Consider the following 24312-nt stretch of genomic DNA (forward strand, 5'->3'; position numbering starts at 1 on the left):
ATAGTAGGGAGTTGGGCAGTAGTGCAGTAGGTTAAGCGCATGTGGCGCAAAGTGCAAGGACCAGCGTAAGGATCCAGGTTCAAGCCCCTGGCTCTCCACCTGCAGGGGCGTCACTTCACAAGCGGTGAAGCAGGTCTGCAGATGTCTGTCTTTCTCTCCCCCTCTCTGTCTTCCACTCCTCTCTCCATTTCTCTCTCTTCTATCCAACAATGATGAAATCAATAATGATAATAACTACAACAATAAAACAAGGGCAACAAAAGGGAATCAATCAATCAATCAATAAATATTAAAAAAGTATTTTAAAAAATACATGTAGTAAAGCCCAAGGATGATAAATCGGCAGATCAAGTTTTTATTGTAAAACCACATATGTTGTTTGTATTGTTGCCATTACTATTACTTAAGGATTCAGTCATTTGATTAAGATACTGGGGTAATAAAGCATGCATAGGAGTTGGACTACTTTGGTTCAGTTTCAACAGTCACCTCCCCCTGCTTATGGACCTTGAACAAATTCCTGGAACATGTTATACTTTGGTTTTTCATTTGAAAAATATTTACACATTATTTTAAGTTGTTAAGATGGACTAGTATATATACATACATACACACACACACACACACACACACACACACATATATATATATTAGTATCTAGAATTTATGTGTTCCTAAGGAATGATTTTTTTATTACACAAAATGGAATGGCACTCAATACAAATATACCCTGCTTCCTATAGTCTTCCTTCTTCATACGGGAGGATTCTGCAGGGAGAATCTCCTGATAGAAAGTTGTAGTTCTAGTCCTTGGAGCTGACTCTTTTGCTTCAAAACTCATATCTCTTTAAAGGTTTTTCACAATGTCTCATTCCTTGGAATACTGTTTTCCAAAAAGTTAGTGAGTGGGGTGGATGTGGGTACTAATATATTATGACTTAGGCTGTCACCACAACTAAATATTGCTAGAGGGAACTAACAGAAAGAGGTAAGTAAGCTGACTCTTTCTCAATTTGGTGTATTGCACCAAAGCAAAGGATTAGCGAGGGAGAGCAAAAAGAGTTTGGAGGTGGAGGGGGCTGGGTTTGAGGTCCTGTTGCATGATGATGGAAGGGAACTTATACTGGTGGTGAGAGTGTTTTGAAGACACTTAGCAGGAGAAGATGAGGAATTATACCCAGATGTCAATAACTGTCCCTCAATAAAATGATAAAAATAAATTATCATTACGTAAATTTTATTTATTTATTATAAGAGAGAAACTAAGAAGAAGGGGGAGATAGGGAGAGAGATAGATAGAAAAACACCTGCCTCACTACTTGTGAAGCTTTCCCCCTGCAAGTGGGGACCAGAAGTTTGAACCTGGACCCTCTCAGACTATAATGTGAGTGCTTTACCAGGTGTGCCACTGCCTAACTCTATAATTATTATTATATTATAATATTATTATTATTATTTCCCAGAGCACACTCAACTCTGATTGTTGATGGTGCCAGTTATCAAACCTGGAACTTGTTGTTTGTAACTTCTATGTGCTACCACTTCAATATGTTTTTGATCTTAAAATAAATTACTGAAATTAATTTTAATTAATTTTAATTTTTTAATTAATTTGTTTCTTCATTAAAGTGCTTGCTTAAATTTTAACTCATGTATGTGACTAACATTTTTTACTATATTATATTTATTTATTTTCCCTTTTGTTGCTCTAGTATTTTATTGTTGTTGTAGTTATTATTGTTGTTGTTACTAATGTCATCATCCTTAGATAGGACAGAGAGAAATGGAGAGAGGAGGGGAAGACAGAGGGGAAGGAAAAGACAGACACCTGCAGATCTATTTCAGAAGCCTGTGCAGCAACTCCCCTGCAGGAGGGAAGCCAGGACTCGAACCCAGATCCTTGTGTGGGTCCTTGTGCTTTGCACCATGTGTGCTTAACCCACTGAGCTACCGCCCACCCCAAATTTCTAATTTTTTTTATAAGAAGGAAATATTGGCAAGACAATAGGAAAAGAGGGCTACATTTCCACACAATCCCCACTACCAGAACTCTGTATCCCATACCTTTCTTTGATAGCTTTCCTGTTCTTTATCCCTCTGGGAGTATAGACCCAGGGTCATTATGGGGTGCAGAAGGTGGAAGGTCTGGCTTCTGTAACTGCTTCCCTGCTGAACATGGGCATTGGCAGGTCGATCCATAATTCCAGCCTGTCTCTTTCCTTCCCTAGTGGGGCAGGGAGTACACTTTATCTGACAAATTACTGAGGGAAATGTAATGGAAAGTAGGTGAGGAGGGTATCTAGGTCTACGTAGAAACCATTTTATTAGATACTTTATGGTGTCTTTTAGGTCTTTCTACTTTCTTGCTTCGTTTATTGACACACTGCAAACTATTGTGCACTTTTGCTTTAAAGTATGTATTTTCCCCTAACATGTGTACATGTGTACATATGCTCTATCTCATGGATTCTGGTCTATATCTAGGTTTTGAGGTTTTGTTAAGAAGTGTACTACCCAAAATGGAATTAAGGAGTCCTTTGAGCTAGGAAAGGTCTCACCAGAGCAGTGAAGCTGAAGGGTTGACATTCCACGCCTCATGTCTCTGGCCACAGTCCAAAGTGAAATATGTCAAGGTGGTACTGGTTGCATTGATTGGGTTGGGATCAAAAGATGCAGTATCAATTGGTATGAATTGAAAGAAGCATGCAAGAAATCGAGAAAAGTCCCAAAGGTTCCAGGACTGGGAGAAATATGGGTTTTATAGAGAATGGGGAAGGTTCCTGCTGCCTTAAGGGTTAAGAAGGCAATAGATAAATATTGCTATAACCAAATTATTTGGAAATTGAGCTAACTTTGAAAATCTCATTATTAGTTGCATCATTCAAGACTTCACTATAATTTGTTCTTTAATGCTATTTACATATGGCTGTATCATAAAGTAATGCAACCAGTTGCTTCTGTTCTCCCTAGTCTAAGAGTTTAAGAGATTTAATATCTGAAAGAACAAGTTATTATTATAAATGTATTTAACAGTGAGTCCACTGTTAAAATTAAATCTGATTACCAATTTGAAGTCTTAAGTGCTTAGATTGAAAGAACATATACTCAGAGCTATGGCCTATGCAGCAAAAAGTTTGAGACATTCAATCCTTTTTCCCCCTCTAATATTAATTAGATAGTGATTTGTGAAACTGTAAGTTAATAGGAGTGTATATTAACACCATTCCCACAACCAAATGTCTTTTTCCTCCTGCCCCCCCCACAGTGAAGCTGAATACCCTCACATCCCCCCTCTCCCCCTCCGCCCCAGAAATTTTTACTTTGGTGCAATACTCCAAACTCAGTCAGATTCTGCTCTGAGTTTCCCTTTCTGTCCTTCTTTCTCTGGATCATCCCACACTCATCTTTATCTTTCTGAGTTAGCTCACTTAACATAAGTGATATATATCTTGTCCAAACAGAATGAACCAGCCTTAACAATTGAAGCAATTAGAAATGAATCAGCCTAAACAATTGCTAATTAAATGGCTTTAGGACTTTCTTTAATTGTTCTAAATCTGTTCTCTCATATGCAAACACTATGTACTTCACAATATTTTTTAAAAATAATTTCACATAGTATAGTCTTATAAAAGAAATTGTATGTTTGGCATGTTAAGGCATGTAGTTCCTTTAGTCACAAAGATAGGAAAAACTTATGGTTTTTATTGTACTAAAAATCAGACTATTTCTGTTATCTTATAAAATGGTGATTTTAGTGTGGGTTCCAAGAGTACCTGTGAACAACAAATAGGACCTAAATTTAGCATTATTTGTTTTTGGTGTTAATCTTCCATGAGACAGATTTGTAATCTTCACACTTGTTTGGTCTTGAATTTAAGGCAGTCATCTGTCAAGTAAAGTAGTCTGGCAGTGGGTTTTCTACTATTACATGAAAGGAGATGACAAAATTGGAAGGAAAAATGTCACAGAAAAATACTAGCTATTCTATAAAGCAAGCTATATTTTTCTAAATAAGGTTTTAATATTAGTGTCATGTAATAGCAATATAATGTAACTTTAAAATGTTAGTTACAAAGTAAGGACTATAAAAGCTGAATAAGGGTAAGAGACTGGCATACTTTAATGATGACTCTTTAGTTGCTACCAGGCCATGCCTTCACCTGAGTCCCTAGTTAGGGAGTCCTGGGATTCCCACACAGTCATGATGGGCCTAGACCTCTAACAGATCCCTCTCTGCATGGTCACTGGTCATCTCCATCAGGAACAACATAAAGAACCACTTTCTGTGTCCCCTATAGGACCTTGCCTTCAATGGTAGGGACTGTTCAATTCTCCGAAGAGAGGTTGGACAACATGCTCTACCACCTGAGGAAGATAGTTCTTGAAAATAGTGCAGCCTGCAATGTTCCTAGCCATGACTACAGAATGTGAGCTCAGACCTACAGGGATGCAGGGGTTACATAGACTCCTGTGCTAAATATGGGCCCCAGATCAAACCAATGGGTTTGATACCGTTAACAGTATTTATACACTTTTCCCATATTTGGAAACTACTCTCTTCCCTGATCCAGCTTTCTGGTCTTTTTTCCAACTATGACACCATTTCCCCAGACAATAACTTGGGTCCACCAGCATATTAGATGTCAGACGCAGGCAAAAACTAGTGAGATCATGGGCCCCTTGGAATATACCTAAAATAGACCTACTGGCTCTTTCCAAAACGGAGACCCCAAATCTTCACCTGCACTACTCCAGCCTTTAGGTTCATGACTAGTCAAAACTTTGTTCTGCTTTATATCTTAACTCTTTTTCAGCCACTAGGTTCCAGATGCTACCATGATGCCAACCTGATTTCCCTGGGCAGATGACCCCACCAATGTGACCTGGAGCCTTGCCTCACCAGATCCCTGCCCCACTAGGGAAGGAAAGAGACAGGCTGGAATTATGGATCGACCTGCCAATGCCCATGTTCAGCAGGGAAGCAGTTACAGAAGCCAGACCTTCCACCTTCTGCGCCCCATAATGACCCTGGGTCCATACTCCCAGAGGGATAAAGAACAAGAAAGCTATCAAAGAAAGGTATGGGATACAGAGTTCTGGTAGTGGGGATTGTGTGGAAATGTAGCCCTCTTTTCCTATTGTCTTGCCAATATTTCCTTCTTATAAAAAAATTAGAAATTTGGGGTGGGCGGTAGCTCAGTGGGTTAAGCACACATGGTGCAAAGCACAAGGACCCACACAAGGATCTGGGTTCGAGTCCTGGCTTCCCTCCTGCAGGGGAGTTGCTGCACAGGCTTCTGAAATAGATCTGCAGGTGTCTGTCTTTTCCTTCCCCTCTGTCTTCCCCTCCTCTCTCCATTTCTCTCTGCCCTATCCAACAACAAAGACATTACTAACAACAATAATAATAATCACAACAATGATAAAACAACAAGGGCAACAAAACGGAAAAAAAGTAACCTCCAGGAGCAGTGGATTTACAGTGCAGGCACCGAGCCTCATCTATAACCCTGGAGGCAGAAAAAAAAATTAAACTTTTAGCATAGATTTTGAGTTTAACCACCTGCATTTTGCTTCTCTGCTCCAAACTTTCTGCCCACTTTCCAAATGAGTAGTGCCCATTCTTTGTCCACAAACATTTCTAGAAGGATTGCATGATGAATTACTTGTTTCAGTTTTTGTGTAACAAGGGGATAACTTCTATAAAGAACAACTGTGAGAACTTAAAACTAAGTAAAATATAATGTCCTGATGTTATCAGTTTTCCTTCCATTTAAATGATAGGGAGAAGGTTATAATTTAGGTATGGTAGTACTCTGCAGTCTTCTTCTAGTATAAATTATAACTCCAGAAAAGTGGAGAAAATGCTATTCCTATGTATCGTTTTCTGATCTGGTGTGTACAATGATTGTATAGTCACCCTGACTCTATCAGACTCTGATATTGATGGCCTTTAGATTCTCAAGCAAACCTACTTGACTACTGCAAACTGTAGATTATTCTGCTGAATGGTGTTAGTATTAGTACTTACTCACTGAGTTGTAGGACAAAATCAGATGAGGCATGTAGAGCACTTAACCAATGTTGGACATAGTGTATCTTCAATAAATGCTAGCCTTTATTTCATGATTTTCCTTCTATTAATGCATGCTGCTGCAGTAATAGTAAAAAAAAATACTTAGCTCTTATTTCTCAGTGTTTGCTAATGTGTCCTATGGCTTATTTTTCAACTCAATAAAGCTGTCGCAGATCTTCATGGGAAAAGTATTAAAGTGCCTGTGGTCCCCAAAAGGGAGTCAAGACACACTATTCCCAGCTCGCATGCCTGTGCATCGTAACAAGCATGCACAGAACCAGCACACTCCCGGGTGCTTTCTCCAGGCAGCGTGGAAAATTGTAAGCTCCAGCAGCCATTTAGATTGCTAACTTGGGGAAAGAATTCCTCTTTTTCTCCCATTTGGGCAGAGTACATGTTTTTCCTGTCTTTCTGATTCTTTGATGGACAGAAATGGGAAGGGATTTGGAGCTCTAAAGGGATGTCTGGTAATTCTCTTTATAAGGCTGTGATTGATAATTTCAATGCACAATTTCACTTTAATTGTGTTCATTTAGTATACCTGGTTGATATAAATACATATTGTAGTATTTAATATTTCCCCAATGTATATATAATCAGAGCTATTATTCTATTACGAGTTCTGGTGCTAATAAACTATTCAAGTTTAGCTCAGGTAGTTTACTGCATTACTGTAATGTCTTGATGGAAGTACAGAATCACCCATGTACAGTTGGGGGCATGTAGCTCATTTTATGTAACATAAATCCCTTTAATGTAATGAGTATAATTAATAAAGTGACATAATGAAACCTGAATTACCACTTCAGGATGTGCTGTATTCAACCAGTAATACACTTTTTTAATCCTTTGTAGTTTCTTTCCGTTGAATCCATGGCTTACTGAATTCAAACTGTGATACTAATACACTACCCAAGCATACTCTGTTGTGTCATAAAGCCATGACACTGAGGTGTCAGAGGAGAAAAGACAAACATTATTCTAAAGCAGAAACTGGGGAATGTTACCAGGATGCTTTAAAAGATCTCATGAATAAACAAAATTATTTACTAACTGAAGCCAACAATTATATTTATGCTTTTTGGAAGGCAATTACTATTAACTTAGAAAAAAATTTATAAAAATTCTATATTTTAGAAATGGACCTAAATTGTAAAGTTGTAAAGTAGTATTAGCCAAGTTCATATGATAAAAAACTGAACCATTTTTTTTCTGAGACTACTGAACAATTTAGTAGACTTTAAAAAAGATCTTTTGATTCTTTTTTCTTTGGTTCCACTTGATAGTACTAGTTGATTACTCCAGGGTAGTTTTTGTAAAGACAGCATCAGGGTTTTTTTTTCTCTAGATAGTTCAGTCATCCCCAGGGCATAAAGGATTTAGACATTTGATTGTGGTGTCAAGTATATAAGTTACAAAAGGAGGTTTTCCTGCAGGAACAGCTAAGCTGAGAATAGATTTCTGCAAAGCACAGTGACAGAGTCAGAAACTGGTTTCTAATTCTAAACAGAAGGAAACCTACAAGTACATATAAGGTAGGTCATGAGAAGATTTGTGATTTCCTGATTCCAGAAGCAGTAAATTGTATAAGTAACAGTATAAGAATTACCCTATTTAAGAAGATGCTCCCTACTGAAGGGTTAAAAATGAATCATATATTTGGAAAGTTAAAGAAAGCCTATGATATCAATGCCTAGACTTTATTTTAGACCCTTCTGCTTGATACATCATGTATGAACTTGTGTCCTCAGTCTTCTTCCCTAATGAATCTGGCATTTTTCAAACTCAATATGGAAAAGTTTGCAAGAGTTATTAGTAAACATGTCTTAGATCAGAAACATGAGTAAAATAATTGAAGAAATAAATGAATCATTACAATTCATTTGATAAATTAAGTCTAATTAAAAAAGGTTAAAGATTTTCCAATTTTACTTTTAAAATATTTAGCATTTTTTCTATAATATTGTCAGACTTACCAGTGGATTTTGAGAAGAATCAAAATGTGACAATGGAAACAAACTATAAGCTATGATTCATTTACTCTTGGAGATTCTGATATTTGTGTATTGAGAAAAAGATTTGGAGTCACTAGAACTTAGAATCTAATGGTATTGCTGTTAATAATGGTATTTGGAATTCAAGAAGAATAAATATTCAAGTGTTTAAGTTCCCATAATAATAATATTCCAATATATGCAAGCTGAAGTGTAGGAAATAAAAAAGGATATTGGAAATTAGAAGATGGACATGAAAGCTAGCTTAGCATTAGGGAACAGGACTTGCATGCCTCAGGCCTCTAAGGTCCCTGATGCCCCAGATTCAATCTTTGACACCATCCTATGCCGAGATCAATGGTACTTTAGTCTTTTTCTTCCATACTCTATATATCTCTGTCATAAATAAATCTTTTAAAAGTAGAAATTGATCTATAGGGTGATTCACTTTTACACGACTAACAGTACTCTCTCACTTTAATTAAAAAAAAAACTCATATTTTTAAATTGACTAAGGTAGTTTTACAGCTCCAGAATTTGCATTTTCCTTGAGTTATGCCAGCTATCCCAAGTAAGAAATTGTATGTATTCATTTTTTCCTACATGACAAATATCCACAAGTAGAGCTTGTATTTTCTGTTATCTTAGCATTATGGAAGGTCAAATCATTGAATTTCATTACGTTTTCTTATTGTTATACCAATGCATACTATGGATATTTATTCAGTATTTCTCTTTCCCCTTTAAAAATATTAATGCATTTATTTACTAATGGTGGGTGGATCAAAGCATTATTTTTGTATATGCAATGACATACATTGAACTGAAGACTTCATGTTCCCAAGTTCAGTGCCATATTCACTGTACTGCTTCTCATGTCCCTTTTCCCTTTTAAGAACATGCATATAACTGAACCTATAGTTGACCACAGCCCTATGACTTTTTAATTTTTTCCCCTTTATTGGGGATTAATGTTTTACATTCGACAGTAAATACAATAGTTTTTACATGCATAACCCTATGACTTTTGAATAAGTGACACATCATAAATGAGTGGACCCACAAACACATTTATCTCATTTATCTTAATTCAGTTTAAAATACTAAAATTTAACACCTTGTGGCCCTTAGCAAATGCATTTAAACTTCACTTGTACTAGATTTTCTATTTTAAAAAATGGATTTTAATCAGTCCTTTTAGTACATTGATAACTGTTGCTATCAAATTGAAAAATTAGTATTTGTGCAAAGAACAAAGAATCAGAATAATCTTTCCCACTCTCACTACCCCACCAGAGCAAAAAAGAAAGATGATGTACCTATTTATTTGTGAAGAGTTTCTCTTATTCTTTCTTTAAATCATGTCTGGTCTGAGAGAAATTCATCGGTTGTAAAAAAATTAATTCTTGTGGTCAAAACATGTAAAGGTAAAGGTTATTTCTGTCACATATTGGCTGAATGTAAGACCCATGTTTACTTTAAGTTATTATAACTTAAGTTTTAAGTTATAATTTTTTGGGAAATCAAGTTGAGAACATACTTCTAGGAATTTTTGAAATTATCCCTGTGTTTCAAAAAGTGTTGTTCTCTTTGGATGGAAAATTATCACTAATTCAAAGCTTGTGGAGAAGCAATGCATTCTTAAGTAAGTTATATTTAAAGCTGACCCTCTTGTAACTGACATATCCCAAGGCCTCTGGTGTGGGAAAGGGTCCACTCTCTGGGAAGTTCAAGCCATTATTTCCTGAGTGTCTGAGTGGGTTGACTCCGATCCCCCTCCCTGAGGGGTGGAAGGCTGCTCCCTCCTGACCTCATGAACTTATTTTATTTTTTTTTAATTTATTTTTTATTTAAGAAAGGATAAATTAACAAAACCATAGGGTAGGAGGGGGACAACTCCACACAATTCCCACCACCCAATCTCCATATCCCATCCCCTCCCCTGATAGCTTTCCCATTCTCTATCCCTCTGGGAGCATGGACCCAGGGTCATTGTGGGTTGCAGAAGGTAGAAGGTCTGGCTTCTGTAATTGCTTCCCCTCTGAACATGGATGTTGACTGGTCTGTCCATACTCCCAGTCTGCCTCTCTCTTTCCCTAGTAGGGTGGGTCTCTGGGGAAGCGGAGCTCCAGGACACATTGGTGGGGTCTTCAGTCCAAGGAAGCCTGGCCGGCATCCTGATGGCCTCTGGAACCTGGTGACTGAAAAGAGAGTTAACATACAAAGCCAAACAAATTGTTGAGCAATCATGGACCCACAGGTTGGAATAATGGAGAGGAAGTGTTGGGGGGGTAGTCACTGAAAACTCTAGTGTACTTTTGTTTTCAGGTATATATTTTGCACTTTTTTATGTATACGTGTGAACATATGCTCTCTCTCACCTGGTGTATATCTAGATTTAGGGACTTTGTTAGAAAGTGATCCACCTGGGATGGAATTAGAGAATGCTATGAAAGGAAAGGTCTCAGCAAGTAATGAAGCTGAAGGGTTGTCATTCCACACCTGAAGTCTCTGGACACAGTCTGAGCTGAAGCATGTTGAGGTGGCAATCGTTGCGTTGATTAGGTTGCAATCGGCTGATGCAATATTATTTGATGTGGATTGGGAGAGGCATGTGGGAAAGTAGGCCCTATCCTAAGGTTCCAGGACTGGGGGGAATATAGGCTCTATAGTGGAGATGTGAAGTTCCTGCTGTCTTAGGGTTCAAAAAGACAATGGATAGTTAATGTTATCATCACATTATTTGGTAATTGGGTTAACTTTGAAAAGTCCTTTTGTTAGGGTTTGCTGTATAGTACCCAGTATCTTGTAAATAGCTGTGCCACTGGTTGCCTCTGATCTACTTGGTCTAGGCATAGGAGAGAGTCTGCATATCAAATACACAGCCTATATATTAAGAAGACTCAATCTGTGTTTTAAAAATTTCAAGACATACAATTATTTTTTCTCCTCTCATATTAATTAACCAGTGATTGATATGACTACACTTTACTAGGAGTGTACATTCCCACCACCATTCCCACCACCAAAAGACTGTATCCCATCCCACCCACCCACCCCCAAGTCCCCACCAGCCCAGGAAGCCGCAAAATAAATACCACAGGGAAAATTTCCAATAGTTCTAGTCTGTCAATCTCTTCATTTAATTCTCTTGTATCTTTGTTGATTATCTGCTTTGTTGATCCGTCTAAGCATGAGAGTGGAATGTTAAAGTCTCCCACTATTATTGTATTACTACTGATGTATTTTTGAAGTTCTTTCAGTAGGTTCTTGATGTATTTAGATGGTCCCTCTTTGGGTGCATAGATGTTAATGAATGTTAAGTCTTCTTGGCTGACTGATCCTCTAATAATTATGTAATGTCCTTGCCTATCTTTTATTACTTTATTTAATTTAAAATCTATTGTGTCTGAGATGAGAATGGCTGTTCCCTTTTCTTGTGGTCCAGTAGCCTGTATGATAGCTTTCCATCCTTTCACTTTAAGTCTGTGTTTATCTTGTTGTGACAGATGGGATTCTTGCAAGCAGCATATGGTTGGATTATGTTTTCTGATCCATCCCCCCACTCTGTGCCTTTTGATGGGTGAGTTTAAGCCATTGACATTTATTGATATTATGGATTTAATGTATTGTAGTGCCATTGTTCAAAAAAAAAGTTTTTGTTGTTTGCTCTGACATACTGAAAATATTATAGTGATGTTCTTGTTTATAAGAGGTCTTTTAGAACCCTTATCAGGGCCAGTTTGGTGATGGTTGCCTCCTTTAACTGTTGTTTGAGAAGGTTTTGATGACTCCATCTAGTTTGAATGAAAGTCTAGCAGGATATATTATTCTTGGTTGAAAGCCTTTTTCATTCAGGGCTCGATAGATATCTTGCCATTCTCTTTTGGCTTTTAGAGTTTGAGTGGAGAAGTCTGCAGATAATCTTATGGGTTTTCCCCTGTATGTGACTTTTTGTTTCACTCTTGCAGCCTTTAGGATCCTTTCTTTATCCTTACTTCTTCTCATTGTGACTATGATGTGTCTTGGTGTTTTCAGGTCTGGGTTGATTCTGTTTGGGACTCTCTGGGCCTCTTGAATCTTAATGTCCTTTCTGTTATTCAGGTCTGGGAAGTTTTCTTCTATTATTTCATCTAGAATGTTTCCTTCCCCTTCCTCTCTTTCTTCCTCTGGCAGGCCAATTATATGAATGTTACTTCTTTTGAGATCATCCCATATGTCTCTGTTGTTGTTTTCAGTGTCTCTCAATCTCTTTTTGAGCTCTTTTACCTCTTTCTTATTTTTCTCTAACTCATCCTCTGTCTGACTAATTCTGTTTTCTGCTTCTGTTAGTCTGCTTTCCCTTGCCTCAGCTTCTTTCTTCATTACAGCTATTTCAGCTTTCAGTTCTCTAATTGCCTCAAGATAATCAGTATTTTCCTTGGGGGGGTCTCAACTGTTGTTTCCCTAATACTGCCATTCTTTTCCTCCAATGTTGTTTTCATTTCTGTGATTATTAAATTTATTATTGCTTGCATACTTTTCTTATCTATGGTTACTTCTGGCTGATTTGTAGTTTCTTCTGGGCTCTTGTCTTCATTCATTGGAGTAGCAGTTTTATTTGTTCTTGATCTACCCATTTTTTTATTTATGTGCTTCTTATTTTTATGTTCTGTTGTTCCTCAGTTGTTGTGTTTTGAGTACAAGCAATACTGTACTAAATACCTTTATGACAAATGCAATCACCAACCTCAGGAATTACAGTAGCAACTGAAGCAAGGATTGAAGCAGTTTAATCACTACCAGTTAGGCAAACAATGTCTCCAGTCTGTGAAAAAATACTAACCAAGTCCAAGTGAAGAAGGAAGATTAAGGAAAGAAGGAATAGCAAGAATAGACAATTATGCAAATCTACTATCCACTGTATATTTTAGGGGTAGCAAGAGGAGAAAGGGGAGTAAAGCAGAGATACACACATAGAGTGTCCACTCTGAGTCAGATTTCTTCCCCAAAATAATTCACAAATGAATATCAGTGAATTCAGAAAGCCAAAGAAGAAGGAAGAAAGGAAGACAAGATAAAAAAGAGACACAAGAAAGAGAAAGGAAAAAAGATAAGAAAAAGAGCTGTAATAAAAGAGCAGTGAAAGGAAAGTTTTTTAATTGATTAATTTATTATTTTATTTTATTTTATTTTTTTAATTAGTTAGGAGGAGGGAGCAGGGGAGAGTGGGTAGAGGAGGTAGGAGTAGTGAAACAAGTTCCTCTCACAGTGGATGAGACGTCTGGTACCCTAGCAATGAAAGTTATCCTAAGAGTTAATAATTCTGGTCAACCTAAAGGAGGGGGGGAAAGAGATACACCTTTATATAATATTAATACTAAAATAGAGCAGGATAAAAAACCTGTCTCAGATTGCCTCAAGCCTCTTGAGCAGAGGCTGATTGTTAAAAAGTAAAACAAACAAACAAACAAAACCAGAAACAAAAACACCTCAGGAATAGACAAGAATAGCAGGAATAGACATTCTAGGAATAGATATTCTAGGAGTAGCTAGAGGAGAAAGGGAAGTAGAGCACAGATACATAGAGCAGAGAGAGTCCACTCTGTATATTCTAGGGCTATCAAGAGGAGAAAGGGGAGTAGAGCAGAGATACACACATAGAGAGTCCACTCTGAGTCAGAGTTCTTCCCCAAAATATTTCCCAAACATGTATCAGTGAATTCAGAAAGCTGAAGAAGGAAGGAAGAAAGGATGACAAGAATGAGAAAAAGAAGAAAAAAAGAGATAGAGAGATAGAGAAAAGAAAAAGATAAGAAAAAGAACAGTAATAAAAGAGTAGTGAAAGGAAAGAGTTATTTATTTATTTATTTTTAATTATCTAATTAGTTAGGTGGGGGGAGGGAGAGAGTGGGTAGGGGAAGTAGGAAGAGTGAAACAAGTTACTTTAACAGTGGATAATACACCCAGTCCCCTAGCAATGGAAAATACACTAAGAGTTAATTTTGGTCAACCTGAAGGAGAGGAGGAAAGGGATATGCATTTATCTTGTATTGATAATAAAATAGAACAGAGTAAAAAACCTGTCCTGTCTTCATCTTGGATGGCTCCAGATTGCCTCAGGCCCCCTGAGCAGAGGCATCTGATTGTTGAGAAAATAAAGCAAAAAAAAAAAAAAAAAAAAACTTCTGATGGTCTGAGTAAGGCTCTTCTTGGTGGAATATTTTGGAATATTTGTAGCTGGAATTGGCCACTTAGAAAGAAAAAAGGCCAAAGGTTTCAGAAAGGAATAGAATTAGAATGAATGACACCCCCTGGTAGGACAGGAATCTTGGTAAAGAAAGAAGCTCAGCAGGGGAGCCTGCTAGGAGAAGATCTCTGGCCCCAGGGACTGGTTACAGGGGTGTGGGGAATGTGGGGAGGGGGTGCGCTTTGGGAATAATAATTAAAAATTTTTTTTCCTTTCTTTTTACTCTATTTTCTAACCCAAATTGAGTTATAGTCACCTCCTTGGTGTCACCACTAGGACCTCTTATTGACTGTCCTGCTAAAGGCAAAAAATCCTACCATTTCCAGTAGATGTTGGAGCTCAAGCCACTAGCAGCTTCTCATTCCGCCATCTTCCGGAATCTCCCCTCATGAACTTATGATGGATGATCTTTTTCAGACTGGGAACCTTCCTGCACATGCTTCCTCATTCTCTTTGGAAAAAGGCCATGAATTACCATGTATGGCCAACCAAAATCCACTGCAAATATCCTGGCTTTGTTCAACTGCCCCCTTCCCCCATTGCCCAGGGGTGCTTATAATTCACCCTTAGAGAAAAAAGTATACCTGGGAGTCAAGCAGTAGTGCAGCTGGTTAAGCGCAGGTGGCACAAAGCAGAAGGACCAGTGTAAGGATCCCAGTTTGAGCCCCCAGCTCCCACCTGCATGGGAGTCACTTCACAAGCAGTAAAGCAGGTCTGTAGGTGTCTCTCTTTCTCTCCATGTCTGTTTTCCCCTCCTCTCTTCATTTCTCTCTGTCCTATTCAACAATGATGACATCATCAACAACAACAATAATAACTACATCAATAAAAAAACAAGGGCAACAAAAGGGAATAAATAAATAAATATTAAAAAAAGAAAAAGAAAAAAGCCTTCCTATGTATTGGGAGCTCATGACTAGCCCTTATATGGTAACTTCCCAGCTAAGATCTAACACCTGACAGGTCAAGATTTAACTCTGCATTGTGTGTATGGCTTAATTATTAACTTAATCTTTCTCCAACCTTTTGGTTATATCTACTTGCTATCCTCCAATGAATGAGTCATCTCTGAAGCTTCTCCCGGAGGAGGTTGTGTGTTCCCTTCCTCTCTGTGCACTTTCTCTCATTGTCAGGGTCTCCCTGCACCCCAAGGGGCCACCCTGGTCTCTGTTGCCACTGTCCAGGGAGGCTGAGGGCCCAAGGATGACCCACACTCTGGGAATTTTCTAGTGAATATGGTATTGGGGAGTGCACTTGGAAACTTCATCACTCTGGATTATATGCTCTGGATTTTTCACAACTCCATCTCATTCAAATTTAGAGTAGACTGGTAATAGTGAAGCGGCTCAAAGTAAACTAGGGTAGTGGAATCAGAATGAGTTTCTTCATTTAATACTACCTCCCAATGCCTGGAGTAAACCATCAACCTCTATTTTCTAAAAAAATGTAGGATGTGAGCAAGAAAATATAAAAAGTGTTAATACAATAGATAGAAGGTATATTGGTCTCAATGAAACAAATTAATTCAGAAATAATTTATTAGCAGAAAGAAATGCACCCCAGTATTACTATACTGAAGCATTATGCTTAGTTGAGTTTACCTCATACTTTTATTATAACAATATTCATGAATGATAGAATAAAAAGACAGTATTTTTTCAATTTACAAAGCTGTATCAGTTATTTCATATTTTCCTGTCATATCCAGATATGAAGAGAATAGTGACATGTTGACTGAAATAACAATACTCCTGTGATTGAAACTTATCTTTAGATGGTCATTCATATCCTGTGTTTTTCACTTATCTCAGTTATCTAAGGTATTATTTTTCTAGAGCATAACCCATAACTTGTCTTTATTTGGCAACTTTTATACAAGATTTATTGATGTTGCCTGACATTGTTGAAATCCTGTTTTTCTTGCTAGGTTCAAGCTCTGTCATGAAAATGATCTACTATCACTAAAACCAGCTTGAAAAAGAAATAGATTTTCCATGTGCTTCAGAAAGGGTGGGGTAAGTTTTATTCTTTATTATTATTATGTTGATCAACAAATGGATTTGAATGTTTCACCTTTCAATTAAATAATCAGTGATGTTTACTTTTTGCAAAGACTTTACCAAGTGAATATATGAACAAAAATTATTTTAATTACAAATCCCTATTGTGTGTGAATAACAATAGTCTCAATCAAAAAGTGTATTTTAGGAGCCACTGTTTCATCTAAAACATGATTAATCTCTCTCCTCTTCCTTTTATCATATAAAATATAGATGTATGAATAAGATAGTATATTAATATCTAAATGATTAAATATATTTATTTATATAATGACTTTAAAATTAGCATATATTTCACATTTGGCCATGTCTCTCCTGGACCAATAAGTTGCCACCTATACAATTCTAAAGAACTTCAACATCTGCATAGTCAGGAAAGTCACATTTTGAGGGTGGGAACAGAGAGGAAATGTAGCAGCAGTAATGGCAGTAACAGCAGAAACAGCAAAAGTAGCAACTGAAAAGTTGTTCAGGGTTCTGAACCATCTGATTGACTTAAGACTGTTTTGTTTTTTTCTCATGAACTTGAGACCCTGATGAAGCCTGTCTAGCTTCTTACAGACTATATGTTGTTTTTATTTTTTATAGTGTTAAGATAAAGTTTTGTTGTTTTGTCTATTATGGAGTTGGAATTTGTTTTCCAGTTAAGTTACTCACTTTTTCCCTTAAAAAATGTGTACTACATTGGGACTGGGAAGTAGTTCACCCTAGTCCCACCTGTAAGGGAAAACTTCACAAATGGTGAAGCAGGTCTGCAGATGTTTCTGTGCATCTATTCCTCTCTGTCTCCCCTTTCACTCTTAATTTCTGGTTTTCTGTATCAAATAAATAAAGATAATAATAATAATTATTATTTAAATATTTATTTTATTTATTTATTCCCTTTTGTTGCCCTTGTTGTTTTATTGTTGTAGTTATTATTGTTGTTGTTGTTGGATAGGACAGAGAGAAATGGAGAGAGGAGGGGAAGACAGAGAGGAGGAGAGAAAGATAGACACCTGCAGACCTGCTTCACCGCCTGTGAAGCGACTCCCCTGCAGGTGGGGAGCCGGGGTTCGAACCCGGATCCTTATGCCGGTCCTTGTGCTTTGCGCCACCTGCGCTTAACCCGCTGCGCTACAGCCCAACTCCCAAGATAATTATTTTTTAAAATCATACCACTTCTAAAACATTAATAGAGTCTTAGCCTTATTTAATATTACATATTGAAGGTTGAGAAGGTTTCTCACTGGGTAGAGCATATATCTTCCATGCTTAAGACCCTGGGGTGCATCCCTGGGATGACAAGGGAGAATTATAGATAGTACCAGTAGCCAAAGACAGTGAGGTGGTGGTGGTACTGTCAAGTGATAGGGTAGGTCCATTTATAGCTTTCTGAATGTCCTCTAGACTGCTCTCCACAGCGGTTGGACCAATTTATATTCCCACCAGCAGTGCAGGAGAGCTTCTTTATTCCTACAAACTCTCCAACATTTGTTTTTAATCTTCTTTCTGATGTATGACATTATCACAGAAGTGAAATGGTATCTTATTGTTGTCTATTGGATTTCTCTGATAACCGGTGCCATTGAAAAAATTTTCATATGTCCACTGGCCTATTGGATCTCTTCTCTCATGATACTATCCATATCCTTTAGCACTTTTTTTTTTGTTTTTTTGGTTTTTTTTTTGTTGCCAAGGTTGAAGAAATAATATTAAGTGAGATAAGCCAGAAAGTGAAGGATGTGTATGGCATGATTTTACTAATAGGCAGATACTAATAAACAATAAAAGAAATGGGAAACACAAAGAAAAACAGGTACTCAGTGTGATATATTGTACTGAAGCAAAGGACTCTGTGACAGAAGGGTAGGTGGGGGACTAGATGGGGAGGAACTATAGAGTCCTACTGCATGATGGGGTAAAAGGATATAAGTTGAAGGTGGAAGTGTTTGTTTTTGCAGACATCTATCACAGTGAAATAAGAGATTTTACCCATGTGTCAATAGCTGTACAATAAATAATCTCCCAATAAAAACAAACAAACAAACATTGGAGCTTCATGGATGGTGGAGTAATGTTTTTGTTTCAATATCTTCTCATTTTCTCCAATCTGTCTCTAAAGTAAAAACTTGGATTGAGGATGTGTCTCACTGGTTTTGTGCAGGCAAGAGAGCCTATATTCAGCCCTAACACAGACAGTGGAATTGACACAGTTATTAAAAACCTTTACAAGAATAGAAGTCCTAGATCAGATGGTCTTATAAATTATTTCTACAAAATCTTCAAGGAAGAGTTAATACCTATACTTAAATTTTTTTTTATTTAGAAAAATGAAGCACTCACAAAAACTATAGGATAAGAAGGGTACAATTCCACACAATTCCCACCACCAGAACTCCACATCCCCTCCCCTGATAGCTTTCCTATTCTTTATCCCTCTGGGAGTATGGACCCAGGGTGATTATGGTGTGCAGAAGGTGGAAAGTCTGGCTTCTGTAATTGCTTCCCCTCTGAACATGAGAATTGGCAGGCCAATACATACTCCCAGCCTGTCTCCTCTTTCCCTAGTGGGGCGGGGCTCTGGCGAAGCAGGGCTCCAGGACATATTGGGATGGGGGTCGTCTGTCCAGGGAAGTCCAGTTGACATCATGATGGCATCTGGAAACTGTTGGTTGAAAAATAAGTTCACATATAAAGCCAAAAAAATTGAGCCTGACATCTGATATGCAGGTGGATCCAAGTTATTGTGTAGGAAGATGATGTTATGGCTGTAAAAAGTACCAGAAAGCTGGATCAGGGAAGACAGTAGCTCCCAGATATGGAAAAGGTTTATAAATATTGTTGACTGTGAACTCCATTGATTTGATCTGATATGGGGCCCATATTAAGCTTAGGAACCTATGTGACAGATCTGAGCTCACATTCAGTGGTCATGAGTAGGAACATTCCAAGCTGCTCCAATTTCAGGACCCATATTACTTAGGTGGAACATAGAGTATATTTACAGCCTCCCTTTGGAGGATGGGACATTCTCTACTGTTGTTGATCCAAGTTGAGGGCAAGGCCCTATAGGGGCCCACAAAGGGGTCTGTTGTGTTGTTCCTGAAGAGATGACTGGTAACTGTGGAGAGAGGGATTTATTCGAGGTATAGGCCCATCATGTCTGTTTGCGAATCTCAGGACTCCCTGACTAGGGCCCCAGCTGAGTGGTTAGCCTGATAGTGGCTAAAGAGTCATTGTTAAAGTATGCCAGTCTCTTGCCCTTATTCAGCTTTTGCAGTCTTAACTTTGATAAATTGAACTTTGGAGTGAGGGAGGGAAGTATAATAGGAAGAAGCTGAGGAGGGTATCTAAGTCTAAATAAACACTATTTCATTAGGACCTTTATGGTGTCTTTGTAGGTCTTTCCACTTGCTTGCTGCATATGCTTCATTGCAGACTATTGTGTACTTTTGCTTTCAGGTATATATTTTGCCCTAATTTATGGATACATATGCCCTATCTCATGGGACCTGATCTATTGCTAGGTTTTGGGACTTTGTTAGGAAGTGAACCTCTTGGAATGGAATTAAAGAATACCATGAAAGGAAAGGTCTCACTCCAGTAATGAGTCTGAAGGGTTGACATTCTATGCCTGACTTCTCTGGACATAGTGTGAAGTGAAACATGCTGTGGTGATACTCGTTATGTTGATTAGGTTAGGATCAGCAGATGCAATATTATCTTGTATGAATTGAGAGAGACATGCAGGTAAGTGAGCCCCATCCTAGAGGTTCCTACAGGACTGGAGGAAATATAGGCTCTATAGAGGAAGCGGGAGGTTCCTGCTGCCTTAGGGTTAAAGAAGGCAATAGATAGATAATTATTTCTATAATCAAACTACTTGGCAATTGAGTTAAATTTGAAAATCCCTTTGTTATAATTTGCTGCATCATACACAACATCACCATAATTTATGTCCTTTGACACTATTTGTATATAGCTGTGTCTTATAGAGTAACACCACCGGTTACTTCTGTTCTCCCTAGTCTAAGCTTTTAGGAGAGTAATCATTTCAAAGACTAAGCCTATGATCTGTACATTAAAAAGTTTGAGCCATTCAATGAATTTTTCCCCTCTCATATTAATTAAATAGTGATTTGTATGGCTACAAGTTAATAGGAGTATATATAAACATCATTCCCTCCACCAAATGACTGTGTCCTATCCAATCCCGCCCCCCCCCCCCCCAGTGAAGCCTAACATCCACCCTCACTCTCCACACAGAGATTTTTACTTTGAGCCCTAATCCAAACTCAGATCCTGCTTTTGAGTTTCCCTTTCTGTTCTTCTTTCTCAACTTTGGTTTATGAGTGAGATCATCCCATACTCGACTTTGTCTTTCTGACTTAGCTCACTTAACATAATTCCTTCTAGCTCCATCCAAGATGGGTCAGAGAAGGTGGGTTCATTATTCTTAATAGCTGCATATTCTTCCATTGTGTAAATATACCACAGCTTTCTCAGCTATTCATCTGTTGTTGGGTACCATTGTTGCTTCCAGGTTTTAGTTATTACAAATTGTGCTGCTATGAACATAGGTGTACACAGATCTTTTTGGCTGGTTGTTATGAAGTCCTTGGTGTATATCCATAGGGGAGGAATTACTGGGTCATATGGAAGGTCCATGTCTAGCCTTGTGAGAGTTCTCCATACTGCTCTCTACAGATGTTGGACCAATTTACATTCCCACCAGCAGTGCAGAAGAGTTCTTTTGTTCCCACAACCTCTCCAGCATTTGTTGCTGCTGTCATTTTTGATGTATGACATTCTTAGAGGGGTGAGGTGGTATCTCAGTGTTGTCTTTATTTTCATTTCTCTGACAATAACCTGGAGCAAGTTTTCATGTGTCTGTTAGCCTTTTGGACCTCTTCTGTAGTGAATATTCTGTTCATATCCCCTTCCCACTTTCTGACAGAATCCAACATCCTTTCTTGATCAAAACATTGCAAAAATGGGAATGGGTGGAAAATTCCTTAACCCAGTGGAGTTTGTATACAGCAAATCTATAGCCAACATCATAATCAGTGGTGAAAAACCAACACAACATCACAACAGCAGCAACAACAAAAAATGGCACCACCATATAATGGGGAGAAGATATGAATAGAATATTCATCAAAGAAGAGCTCTAAAAATCCAACAGACATATGAAAAAGTGGTCCAACTCATTGATTGTTGAAATGCAAATAAAGACAATAATGAGAAACCACTTCAACCCTGTGATTATGTCATATATCAGAAAGTATAATAACAAATGCTGGAGAGGTTGTGGGGACAAAGGAATCATTTTTTGCTGCTGATAGGAATGCAAATTGATCCAAACCCTGTAGAAAGCGGTCTAAAGAACTCTCGAAAGGCTAGAAACATACCTACCCAATGACCTGGCAATCTCTCTCCTCTTTTGAAATGTCAAAAAAAACCAAAACAAAACAAATGACATTTTTGATAACTGTAATCACTGTACAATGTTAACAACAACAGATTCATAACAACCTTATTCCTAAACCTTCAATATATGCTCTAATATTACTATAACTGGCTTTTCTTCCTGAACTTTTTCTTTTTTTATATATTTTTTATTATTATTATTTTATTTAAGAAAGGATTAATTAACAAAACCGTAGGGTAGGAGGGGTACAACTCCACACAATTCCCACCACCCAATCTCCATATCCCACCCCCTCCCCTGATAGCTTTCCCATTTTTCCATCCCTCTGGGAGCATGGACCCAGGGTCTTTGTGGGTTGCAGAAGGTAGAAGGTCTGGCTTCTGTAATTGCTTCCCCGCTGAACATGGGCGTTGACTGGTCGGTCCATACTCCCAGTGTGCCTCTCTCTTTCCCTAGTAGGGTGTGTCTCTGGGAAAGCTGAGCTCCAGGACACATTGGTGGGGTCTTCAAACCAGGGAAGCCTGGCCAGCATCCTGGTGGCATCTGGAACCTGGTGACTGAAAAGAGAGTTAACATACGAAGCCAAACAAATTGTTGAGCAATCATGGACCCAAAACTTGGAATAGTGGAGAGGAAGTGTTAGGGAGGTACTCACTGCAAACTCTAGTGTACTTCTGCTTTCAGGTATATATTTTGCAGTAGTTTATAGATACGTGTGAAGATCTGCTGTCTCTCACAGAAACTGGTGTATATCTAGGTTTTGGGACTTTGTTAGAAAGTGAACCACCTGAGATGAAATTAGAGTATACTATGAAAGGAAAGGTCTCACCCGAGTAATGAAGCTGAAGGGTTGTCATTCCACACCTGAAGTCTCTGGACACAGTCTGAAGTGAAGCATGTTGAGGTGGCAATCGTTGCTTTGGTTAGGTTGTGATCGGCAGATGCAATATTATTTGATATGGATTGGGAGAGGCATATGGGAAAGTGGGCCCTATCCAAGGGTTCCAGGACTGGGGGAAGTAGGGGCTCTATAGTGGAGATGTGAGGTTCCTGCTGTCTTAGGGTTCAAAAAGACAATGGATAGTTAATGTTATCATCACATTATTTGGTAATTGGGTTAACTTTGAAAAGTCCTTTTGTTAGGGTTTGCTGTACAGTACCCAGTATCTTGTATATAGCTGTACTATTGGTTGCTTCTTATCTATTTTGTCTAGGCTTTTGAGAGTCCGCATATCAAATACACAGCCTATATATTAAAAATATTCAGTTTGTGTTTTGAAAAACTTTGAGACATACAATTAATTTTACCCCTCTCAAATTAATTAACTCGTGATTTATATGTCTACATTTTGCTAGGAGTGTACATAAACATGATTCCCACCACCAAAAGACTGTGACCCATCCCTCCCACCCACTCCCTCCCCCCACTGGCCCAGGAAGCTGCATGTCTACCCCTTACCACAGGGTTATTACTTTGGTGCCCTACTTACAATTTGGTCTGGTCCTGCTTTTAGTTTCCCTTTCAGATCTTCTTAGTCAACTTCTGTTGATGAGTGGGATAATCCCATACTCATCTTTATCTTTCTGACTTAGCTCACTTAACATAATTCCTTCTAGCTCTGTCCAAGATGGGTCAGAGAAGGTGGGTTCATTGTTCTTGATCTTTTTCATGATCTAAATCCAATTGTGCCTGAACTTAGTGCACATTAATTATTAATGATATCATTATAGGAATTTTGGAATTTCTTTCTCCAGGAGCCATGATATAAAAGATATATTAACCAAATTCAAAGAATAAATCAATAATACTGAGAATCCAAATGTTTTCCTTTAGACAGAGCCATCCATAAGAGACTACTCAAGGATATACCTTTAACCCTATTCCTAATGAATTTGGAAAATTCAATTGCTCTGCAATCTATAGTAAAATGCTATCACTTCATATGTATGACTTTCATGGATCTTAGCTTTCCTATCATTAAATTATAATTTTGACATATTAATGATAACTTCAAATTTCAAAACCAATTACTTTATGTCTAGATAGCTGAGTTGCACAAATACTATTTGATATTCCATTCCACTCATTTAACTATACTGGATTTCCTTTGAATGTTATGCATTTAAAGGAATGACAGCTTTTTACTCTAAGTCACTCAAGAAAGGATCATTTCATTTGCTTTAGGACATTATTTCAATTTCTCAATAAAAATTTGTAGGTTTGTGTTTTTGTGAATGTTATATATGTGTGTATGAGAGTGTTTAAGACAATAAAGGATATATATATATATATATATACGGTATATAACATATATAACAGTATATATATATATATATATATATATATATATATATGTAGTTCTTTGTCTAGATAAAGTGCCTAGAAATGTATAGATACATTGTTCTTTGATGGGAGAAACATTATCTTTACATAAAGATCCATTTCTAAGGGATTTCATCTTGTGCAGTGAAGTCTGTTTCTTCCAAAGTTCATGAATTCCATGCTAGACAATCTCTTTCTCATTTTTTTTACCACT

The 24312-nt window shown here is 37.7% G+C and overlaps 1 protein-coding gene across 4 annotated transcripts in view; it reads left to right on the forward strand.

Annotated features, from left to right (window-relative positions):
- Nucleotides 1–24312, forward strand: part of LOC132541424 (uncharacterized) — a 260618-nt gene that overhangs the window by 95197 nt on the left and 141109 nt on the right. For 3 of the 4 annotated variants that reach the window (XR_009552619.1, XM_060202125.1, XM_060202126.1), the window contains 2 exons: nt 16230–16317; nt 21302–22448. Coding sequence is in view for 2 of the 4 variants with exons in the window: in XM_060202126.1 (XP_060058109.1) it covers nt 16230–16278 (49 nt within the window). In the remaining 2 variants the exon portion in view is untranslated. Of the gene's footprint in view, nt 1–16229; nt 16318–21301; nt 22449–24312 lie in introns of those variants that run through there. The other variant, XM_060202127.1, reaches the window with a different exon arrangement.

Source organism: Erinaceus europaeus, chromosome 11 (genome assembly GCF_950295315.1).
Source record: "Erinaceus europaeus chromosome 11, mEriEur2.1, whole genome shotgun sequence".
NCBI lineage: Eukaryota > Metazoa > Chordata > Mammalia > Eulipotyphla > Erinaceidae > Erinaceus > Erinaceus europaeus.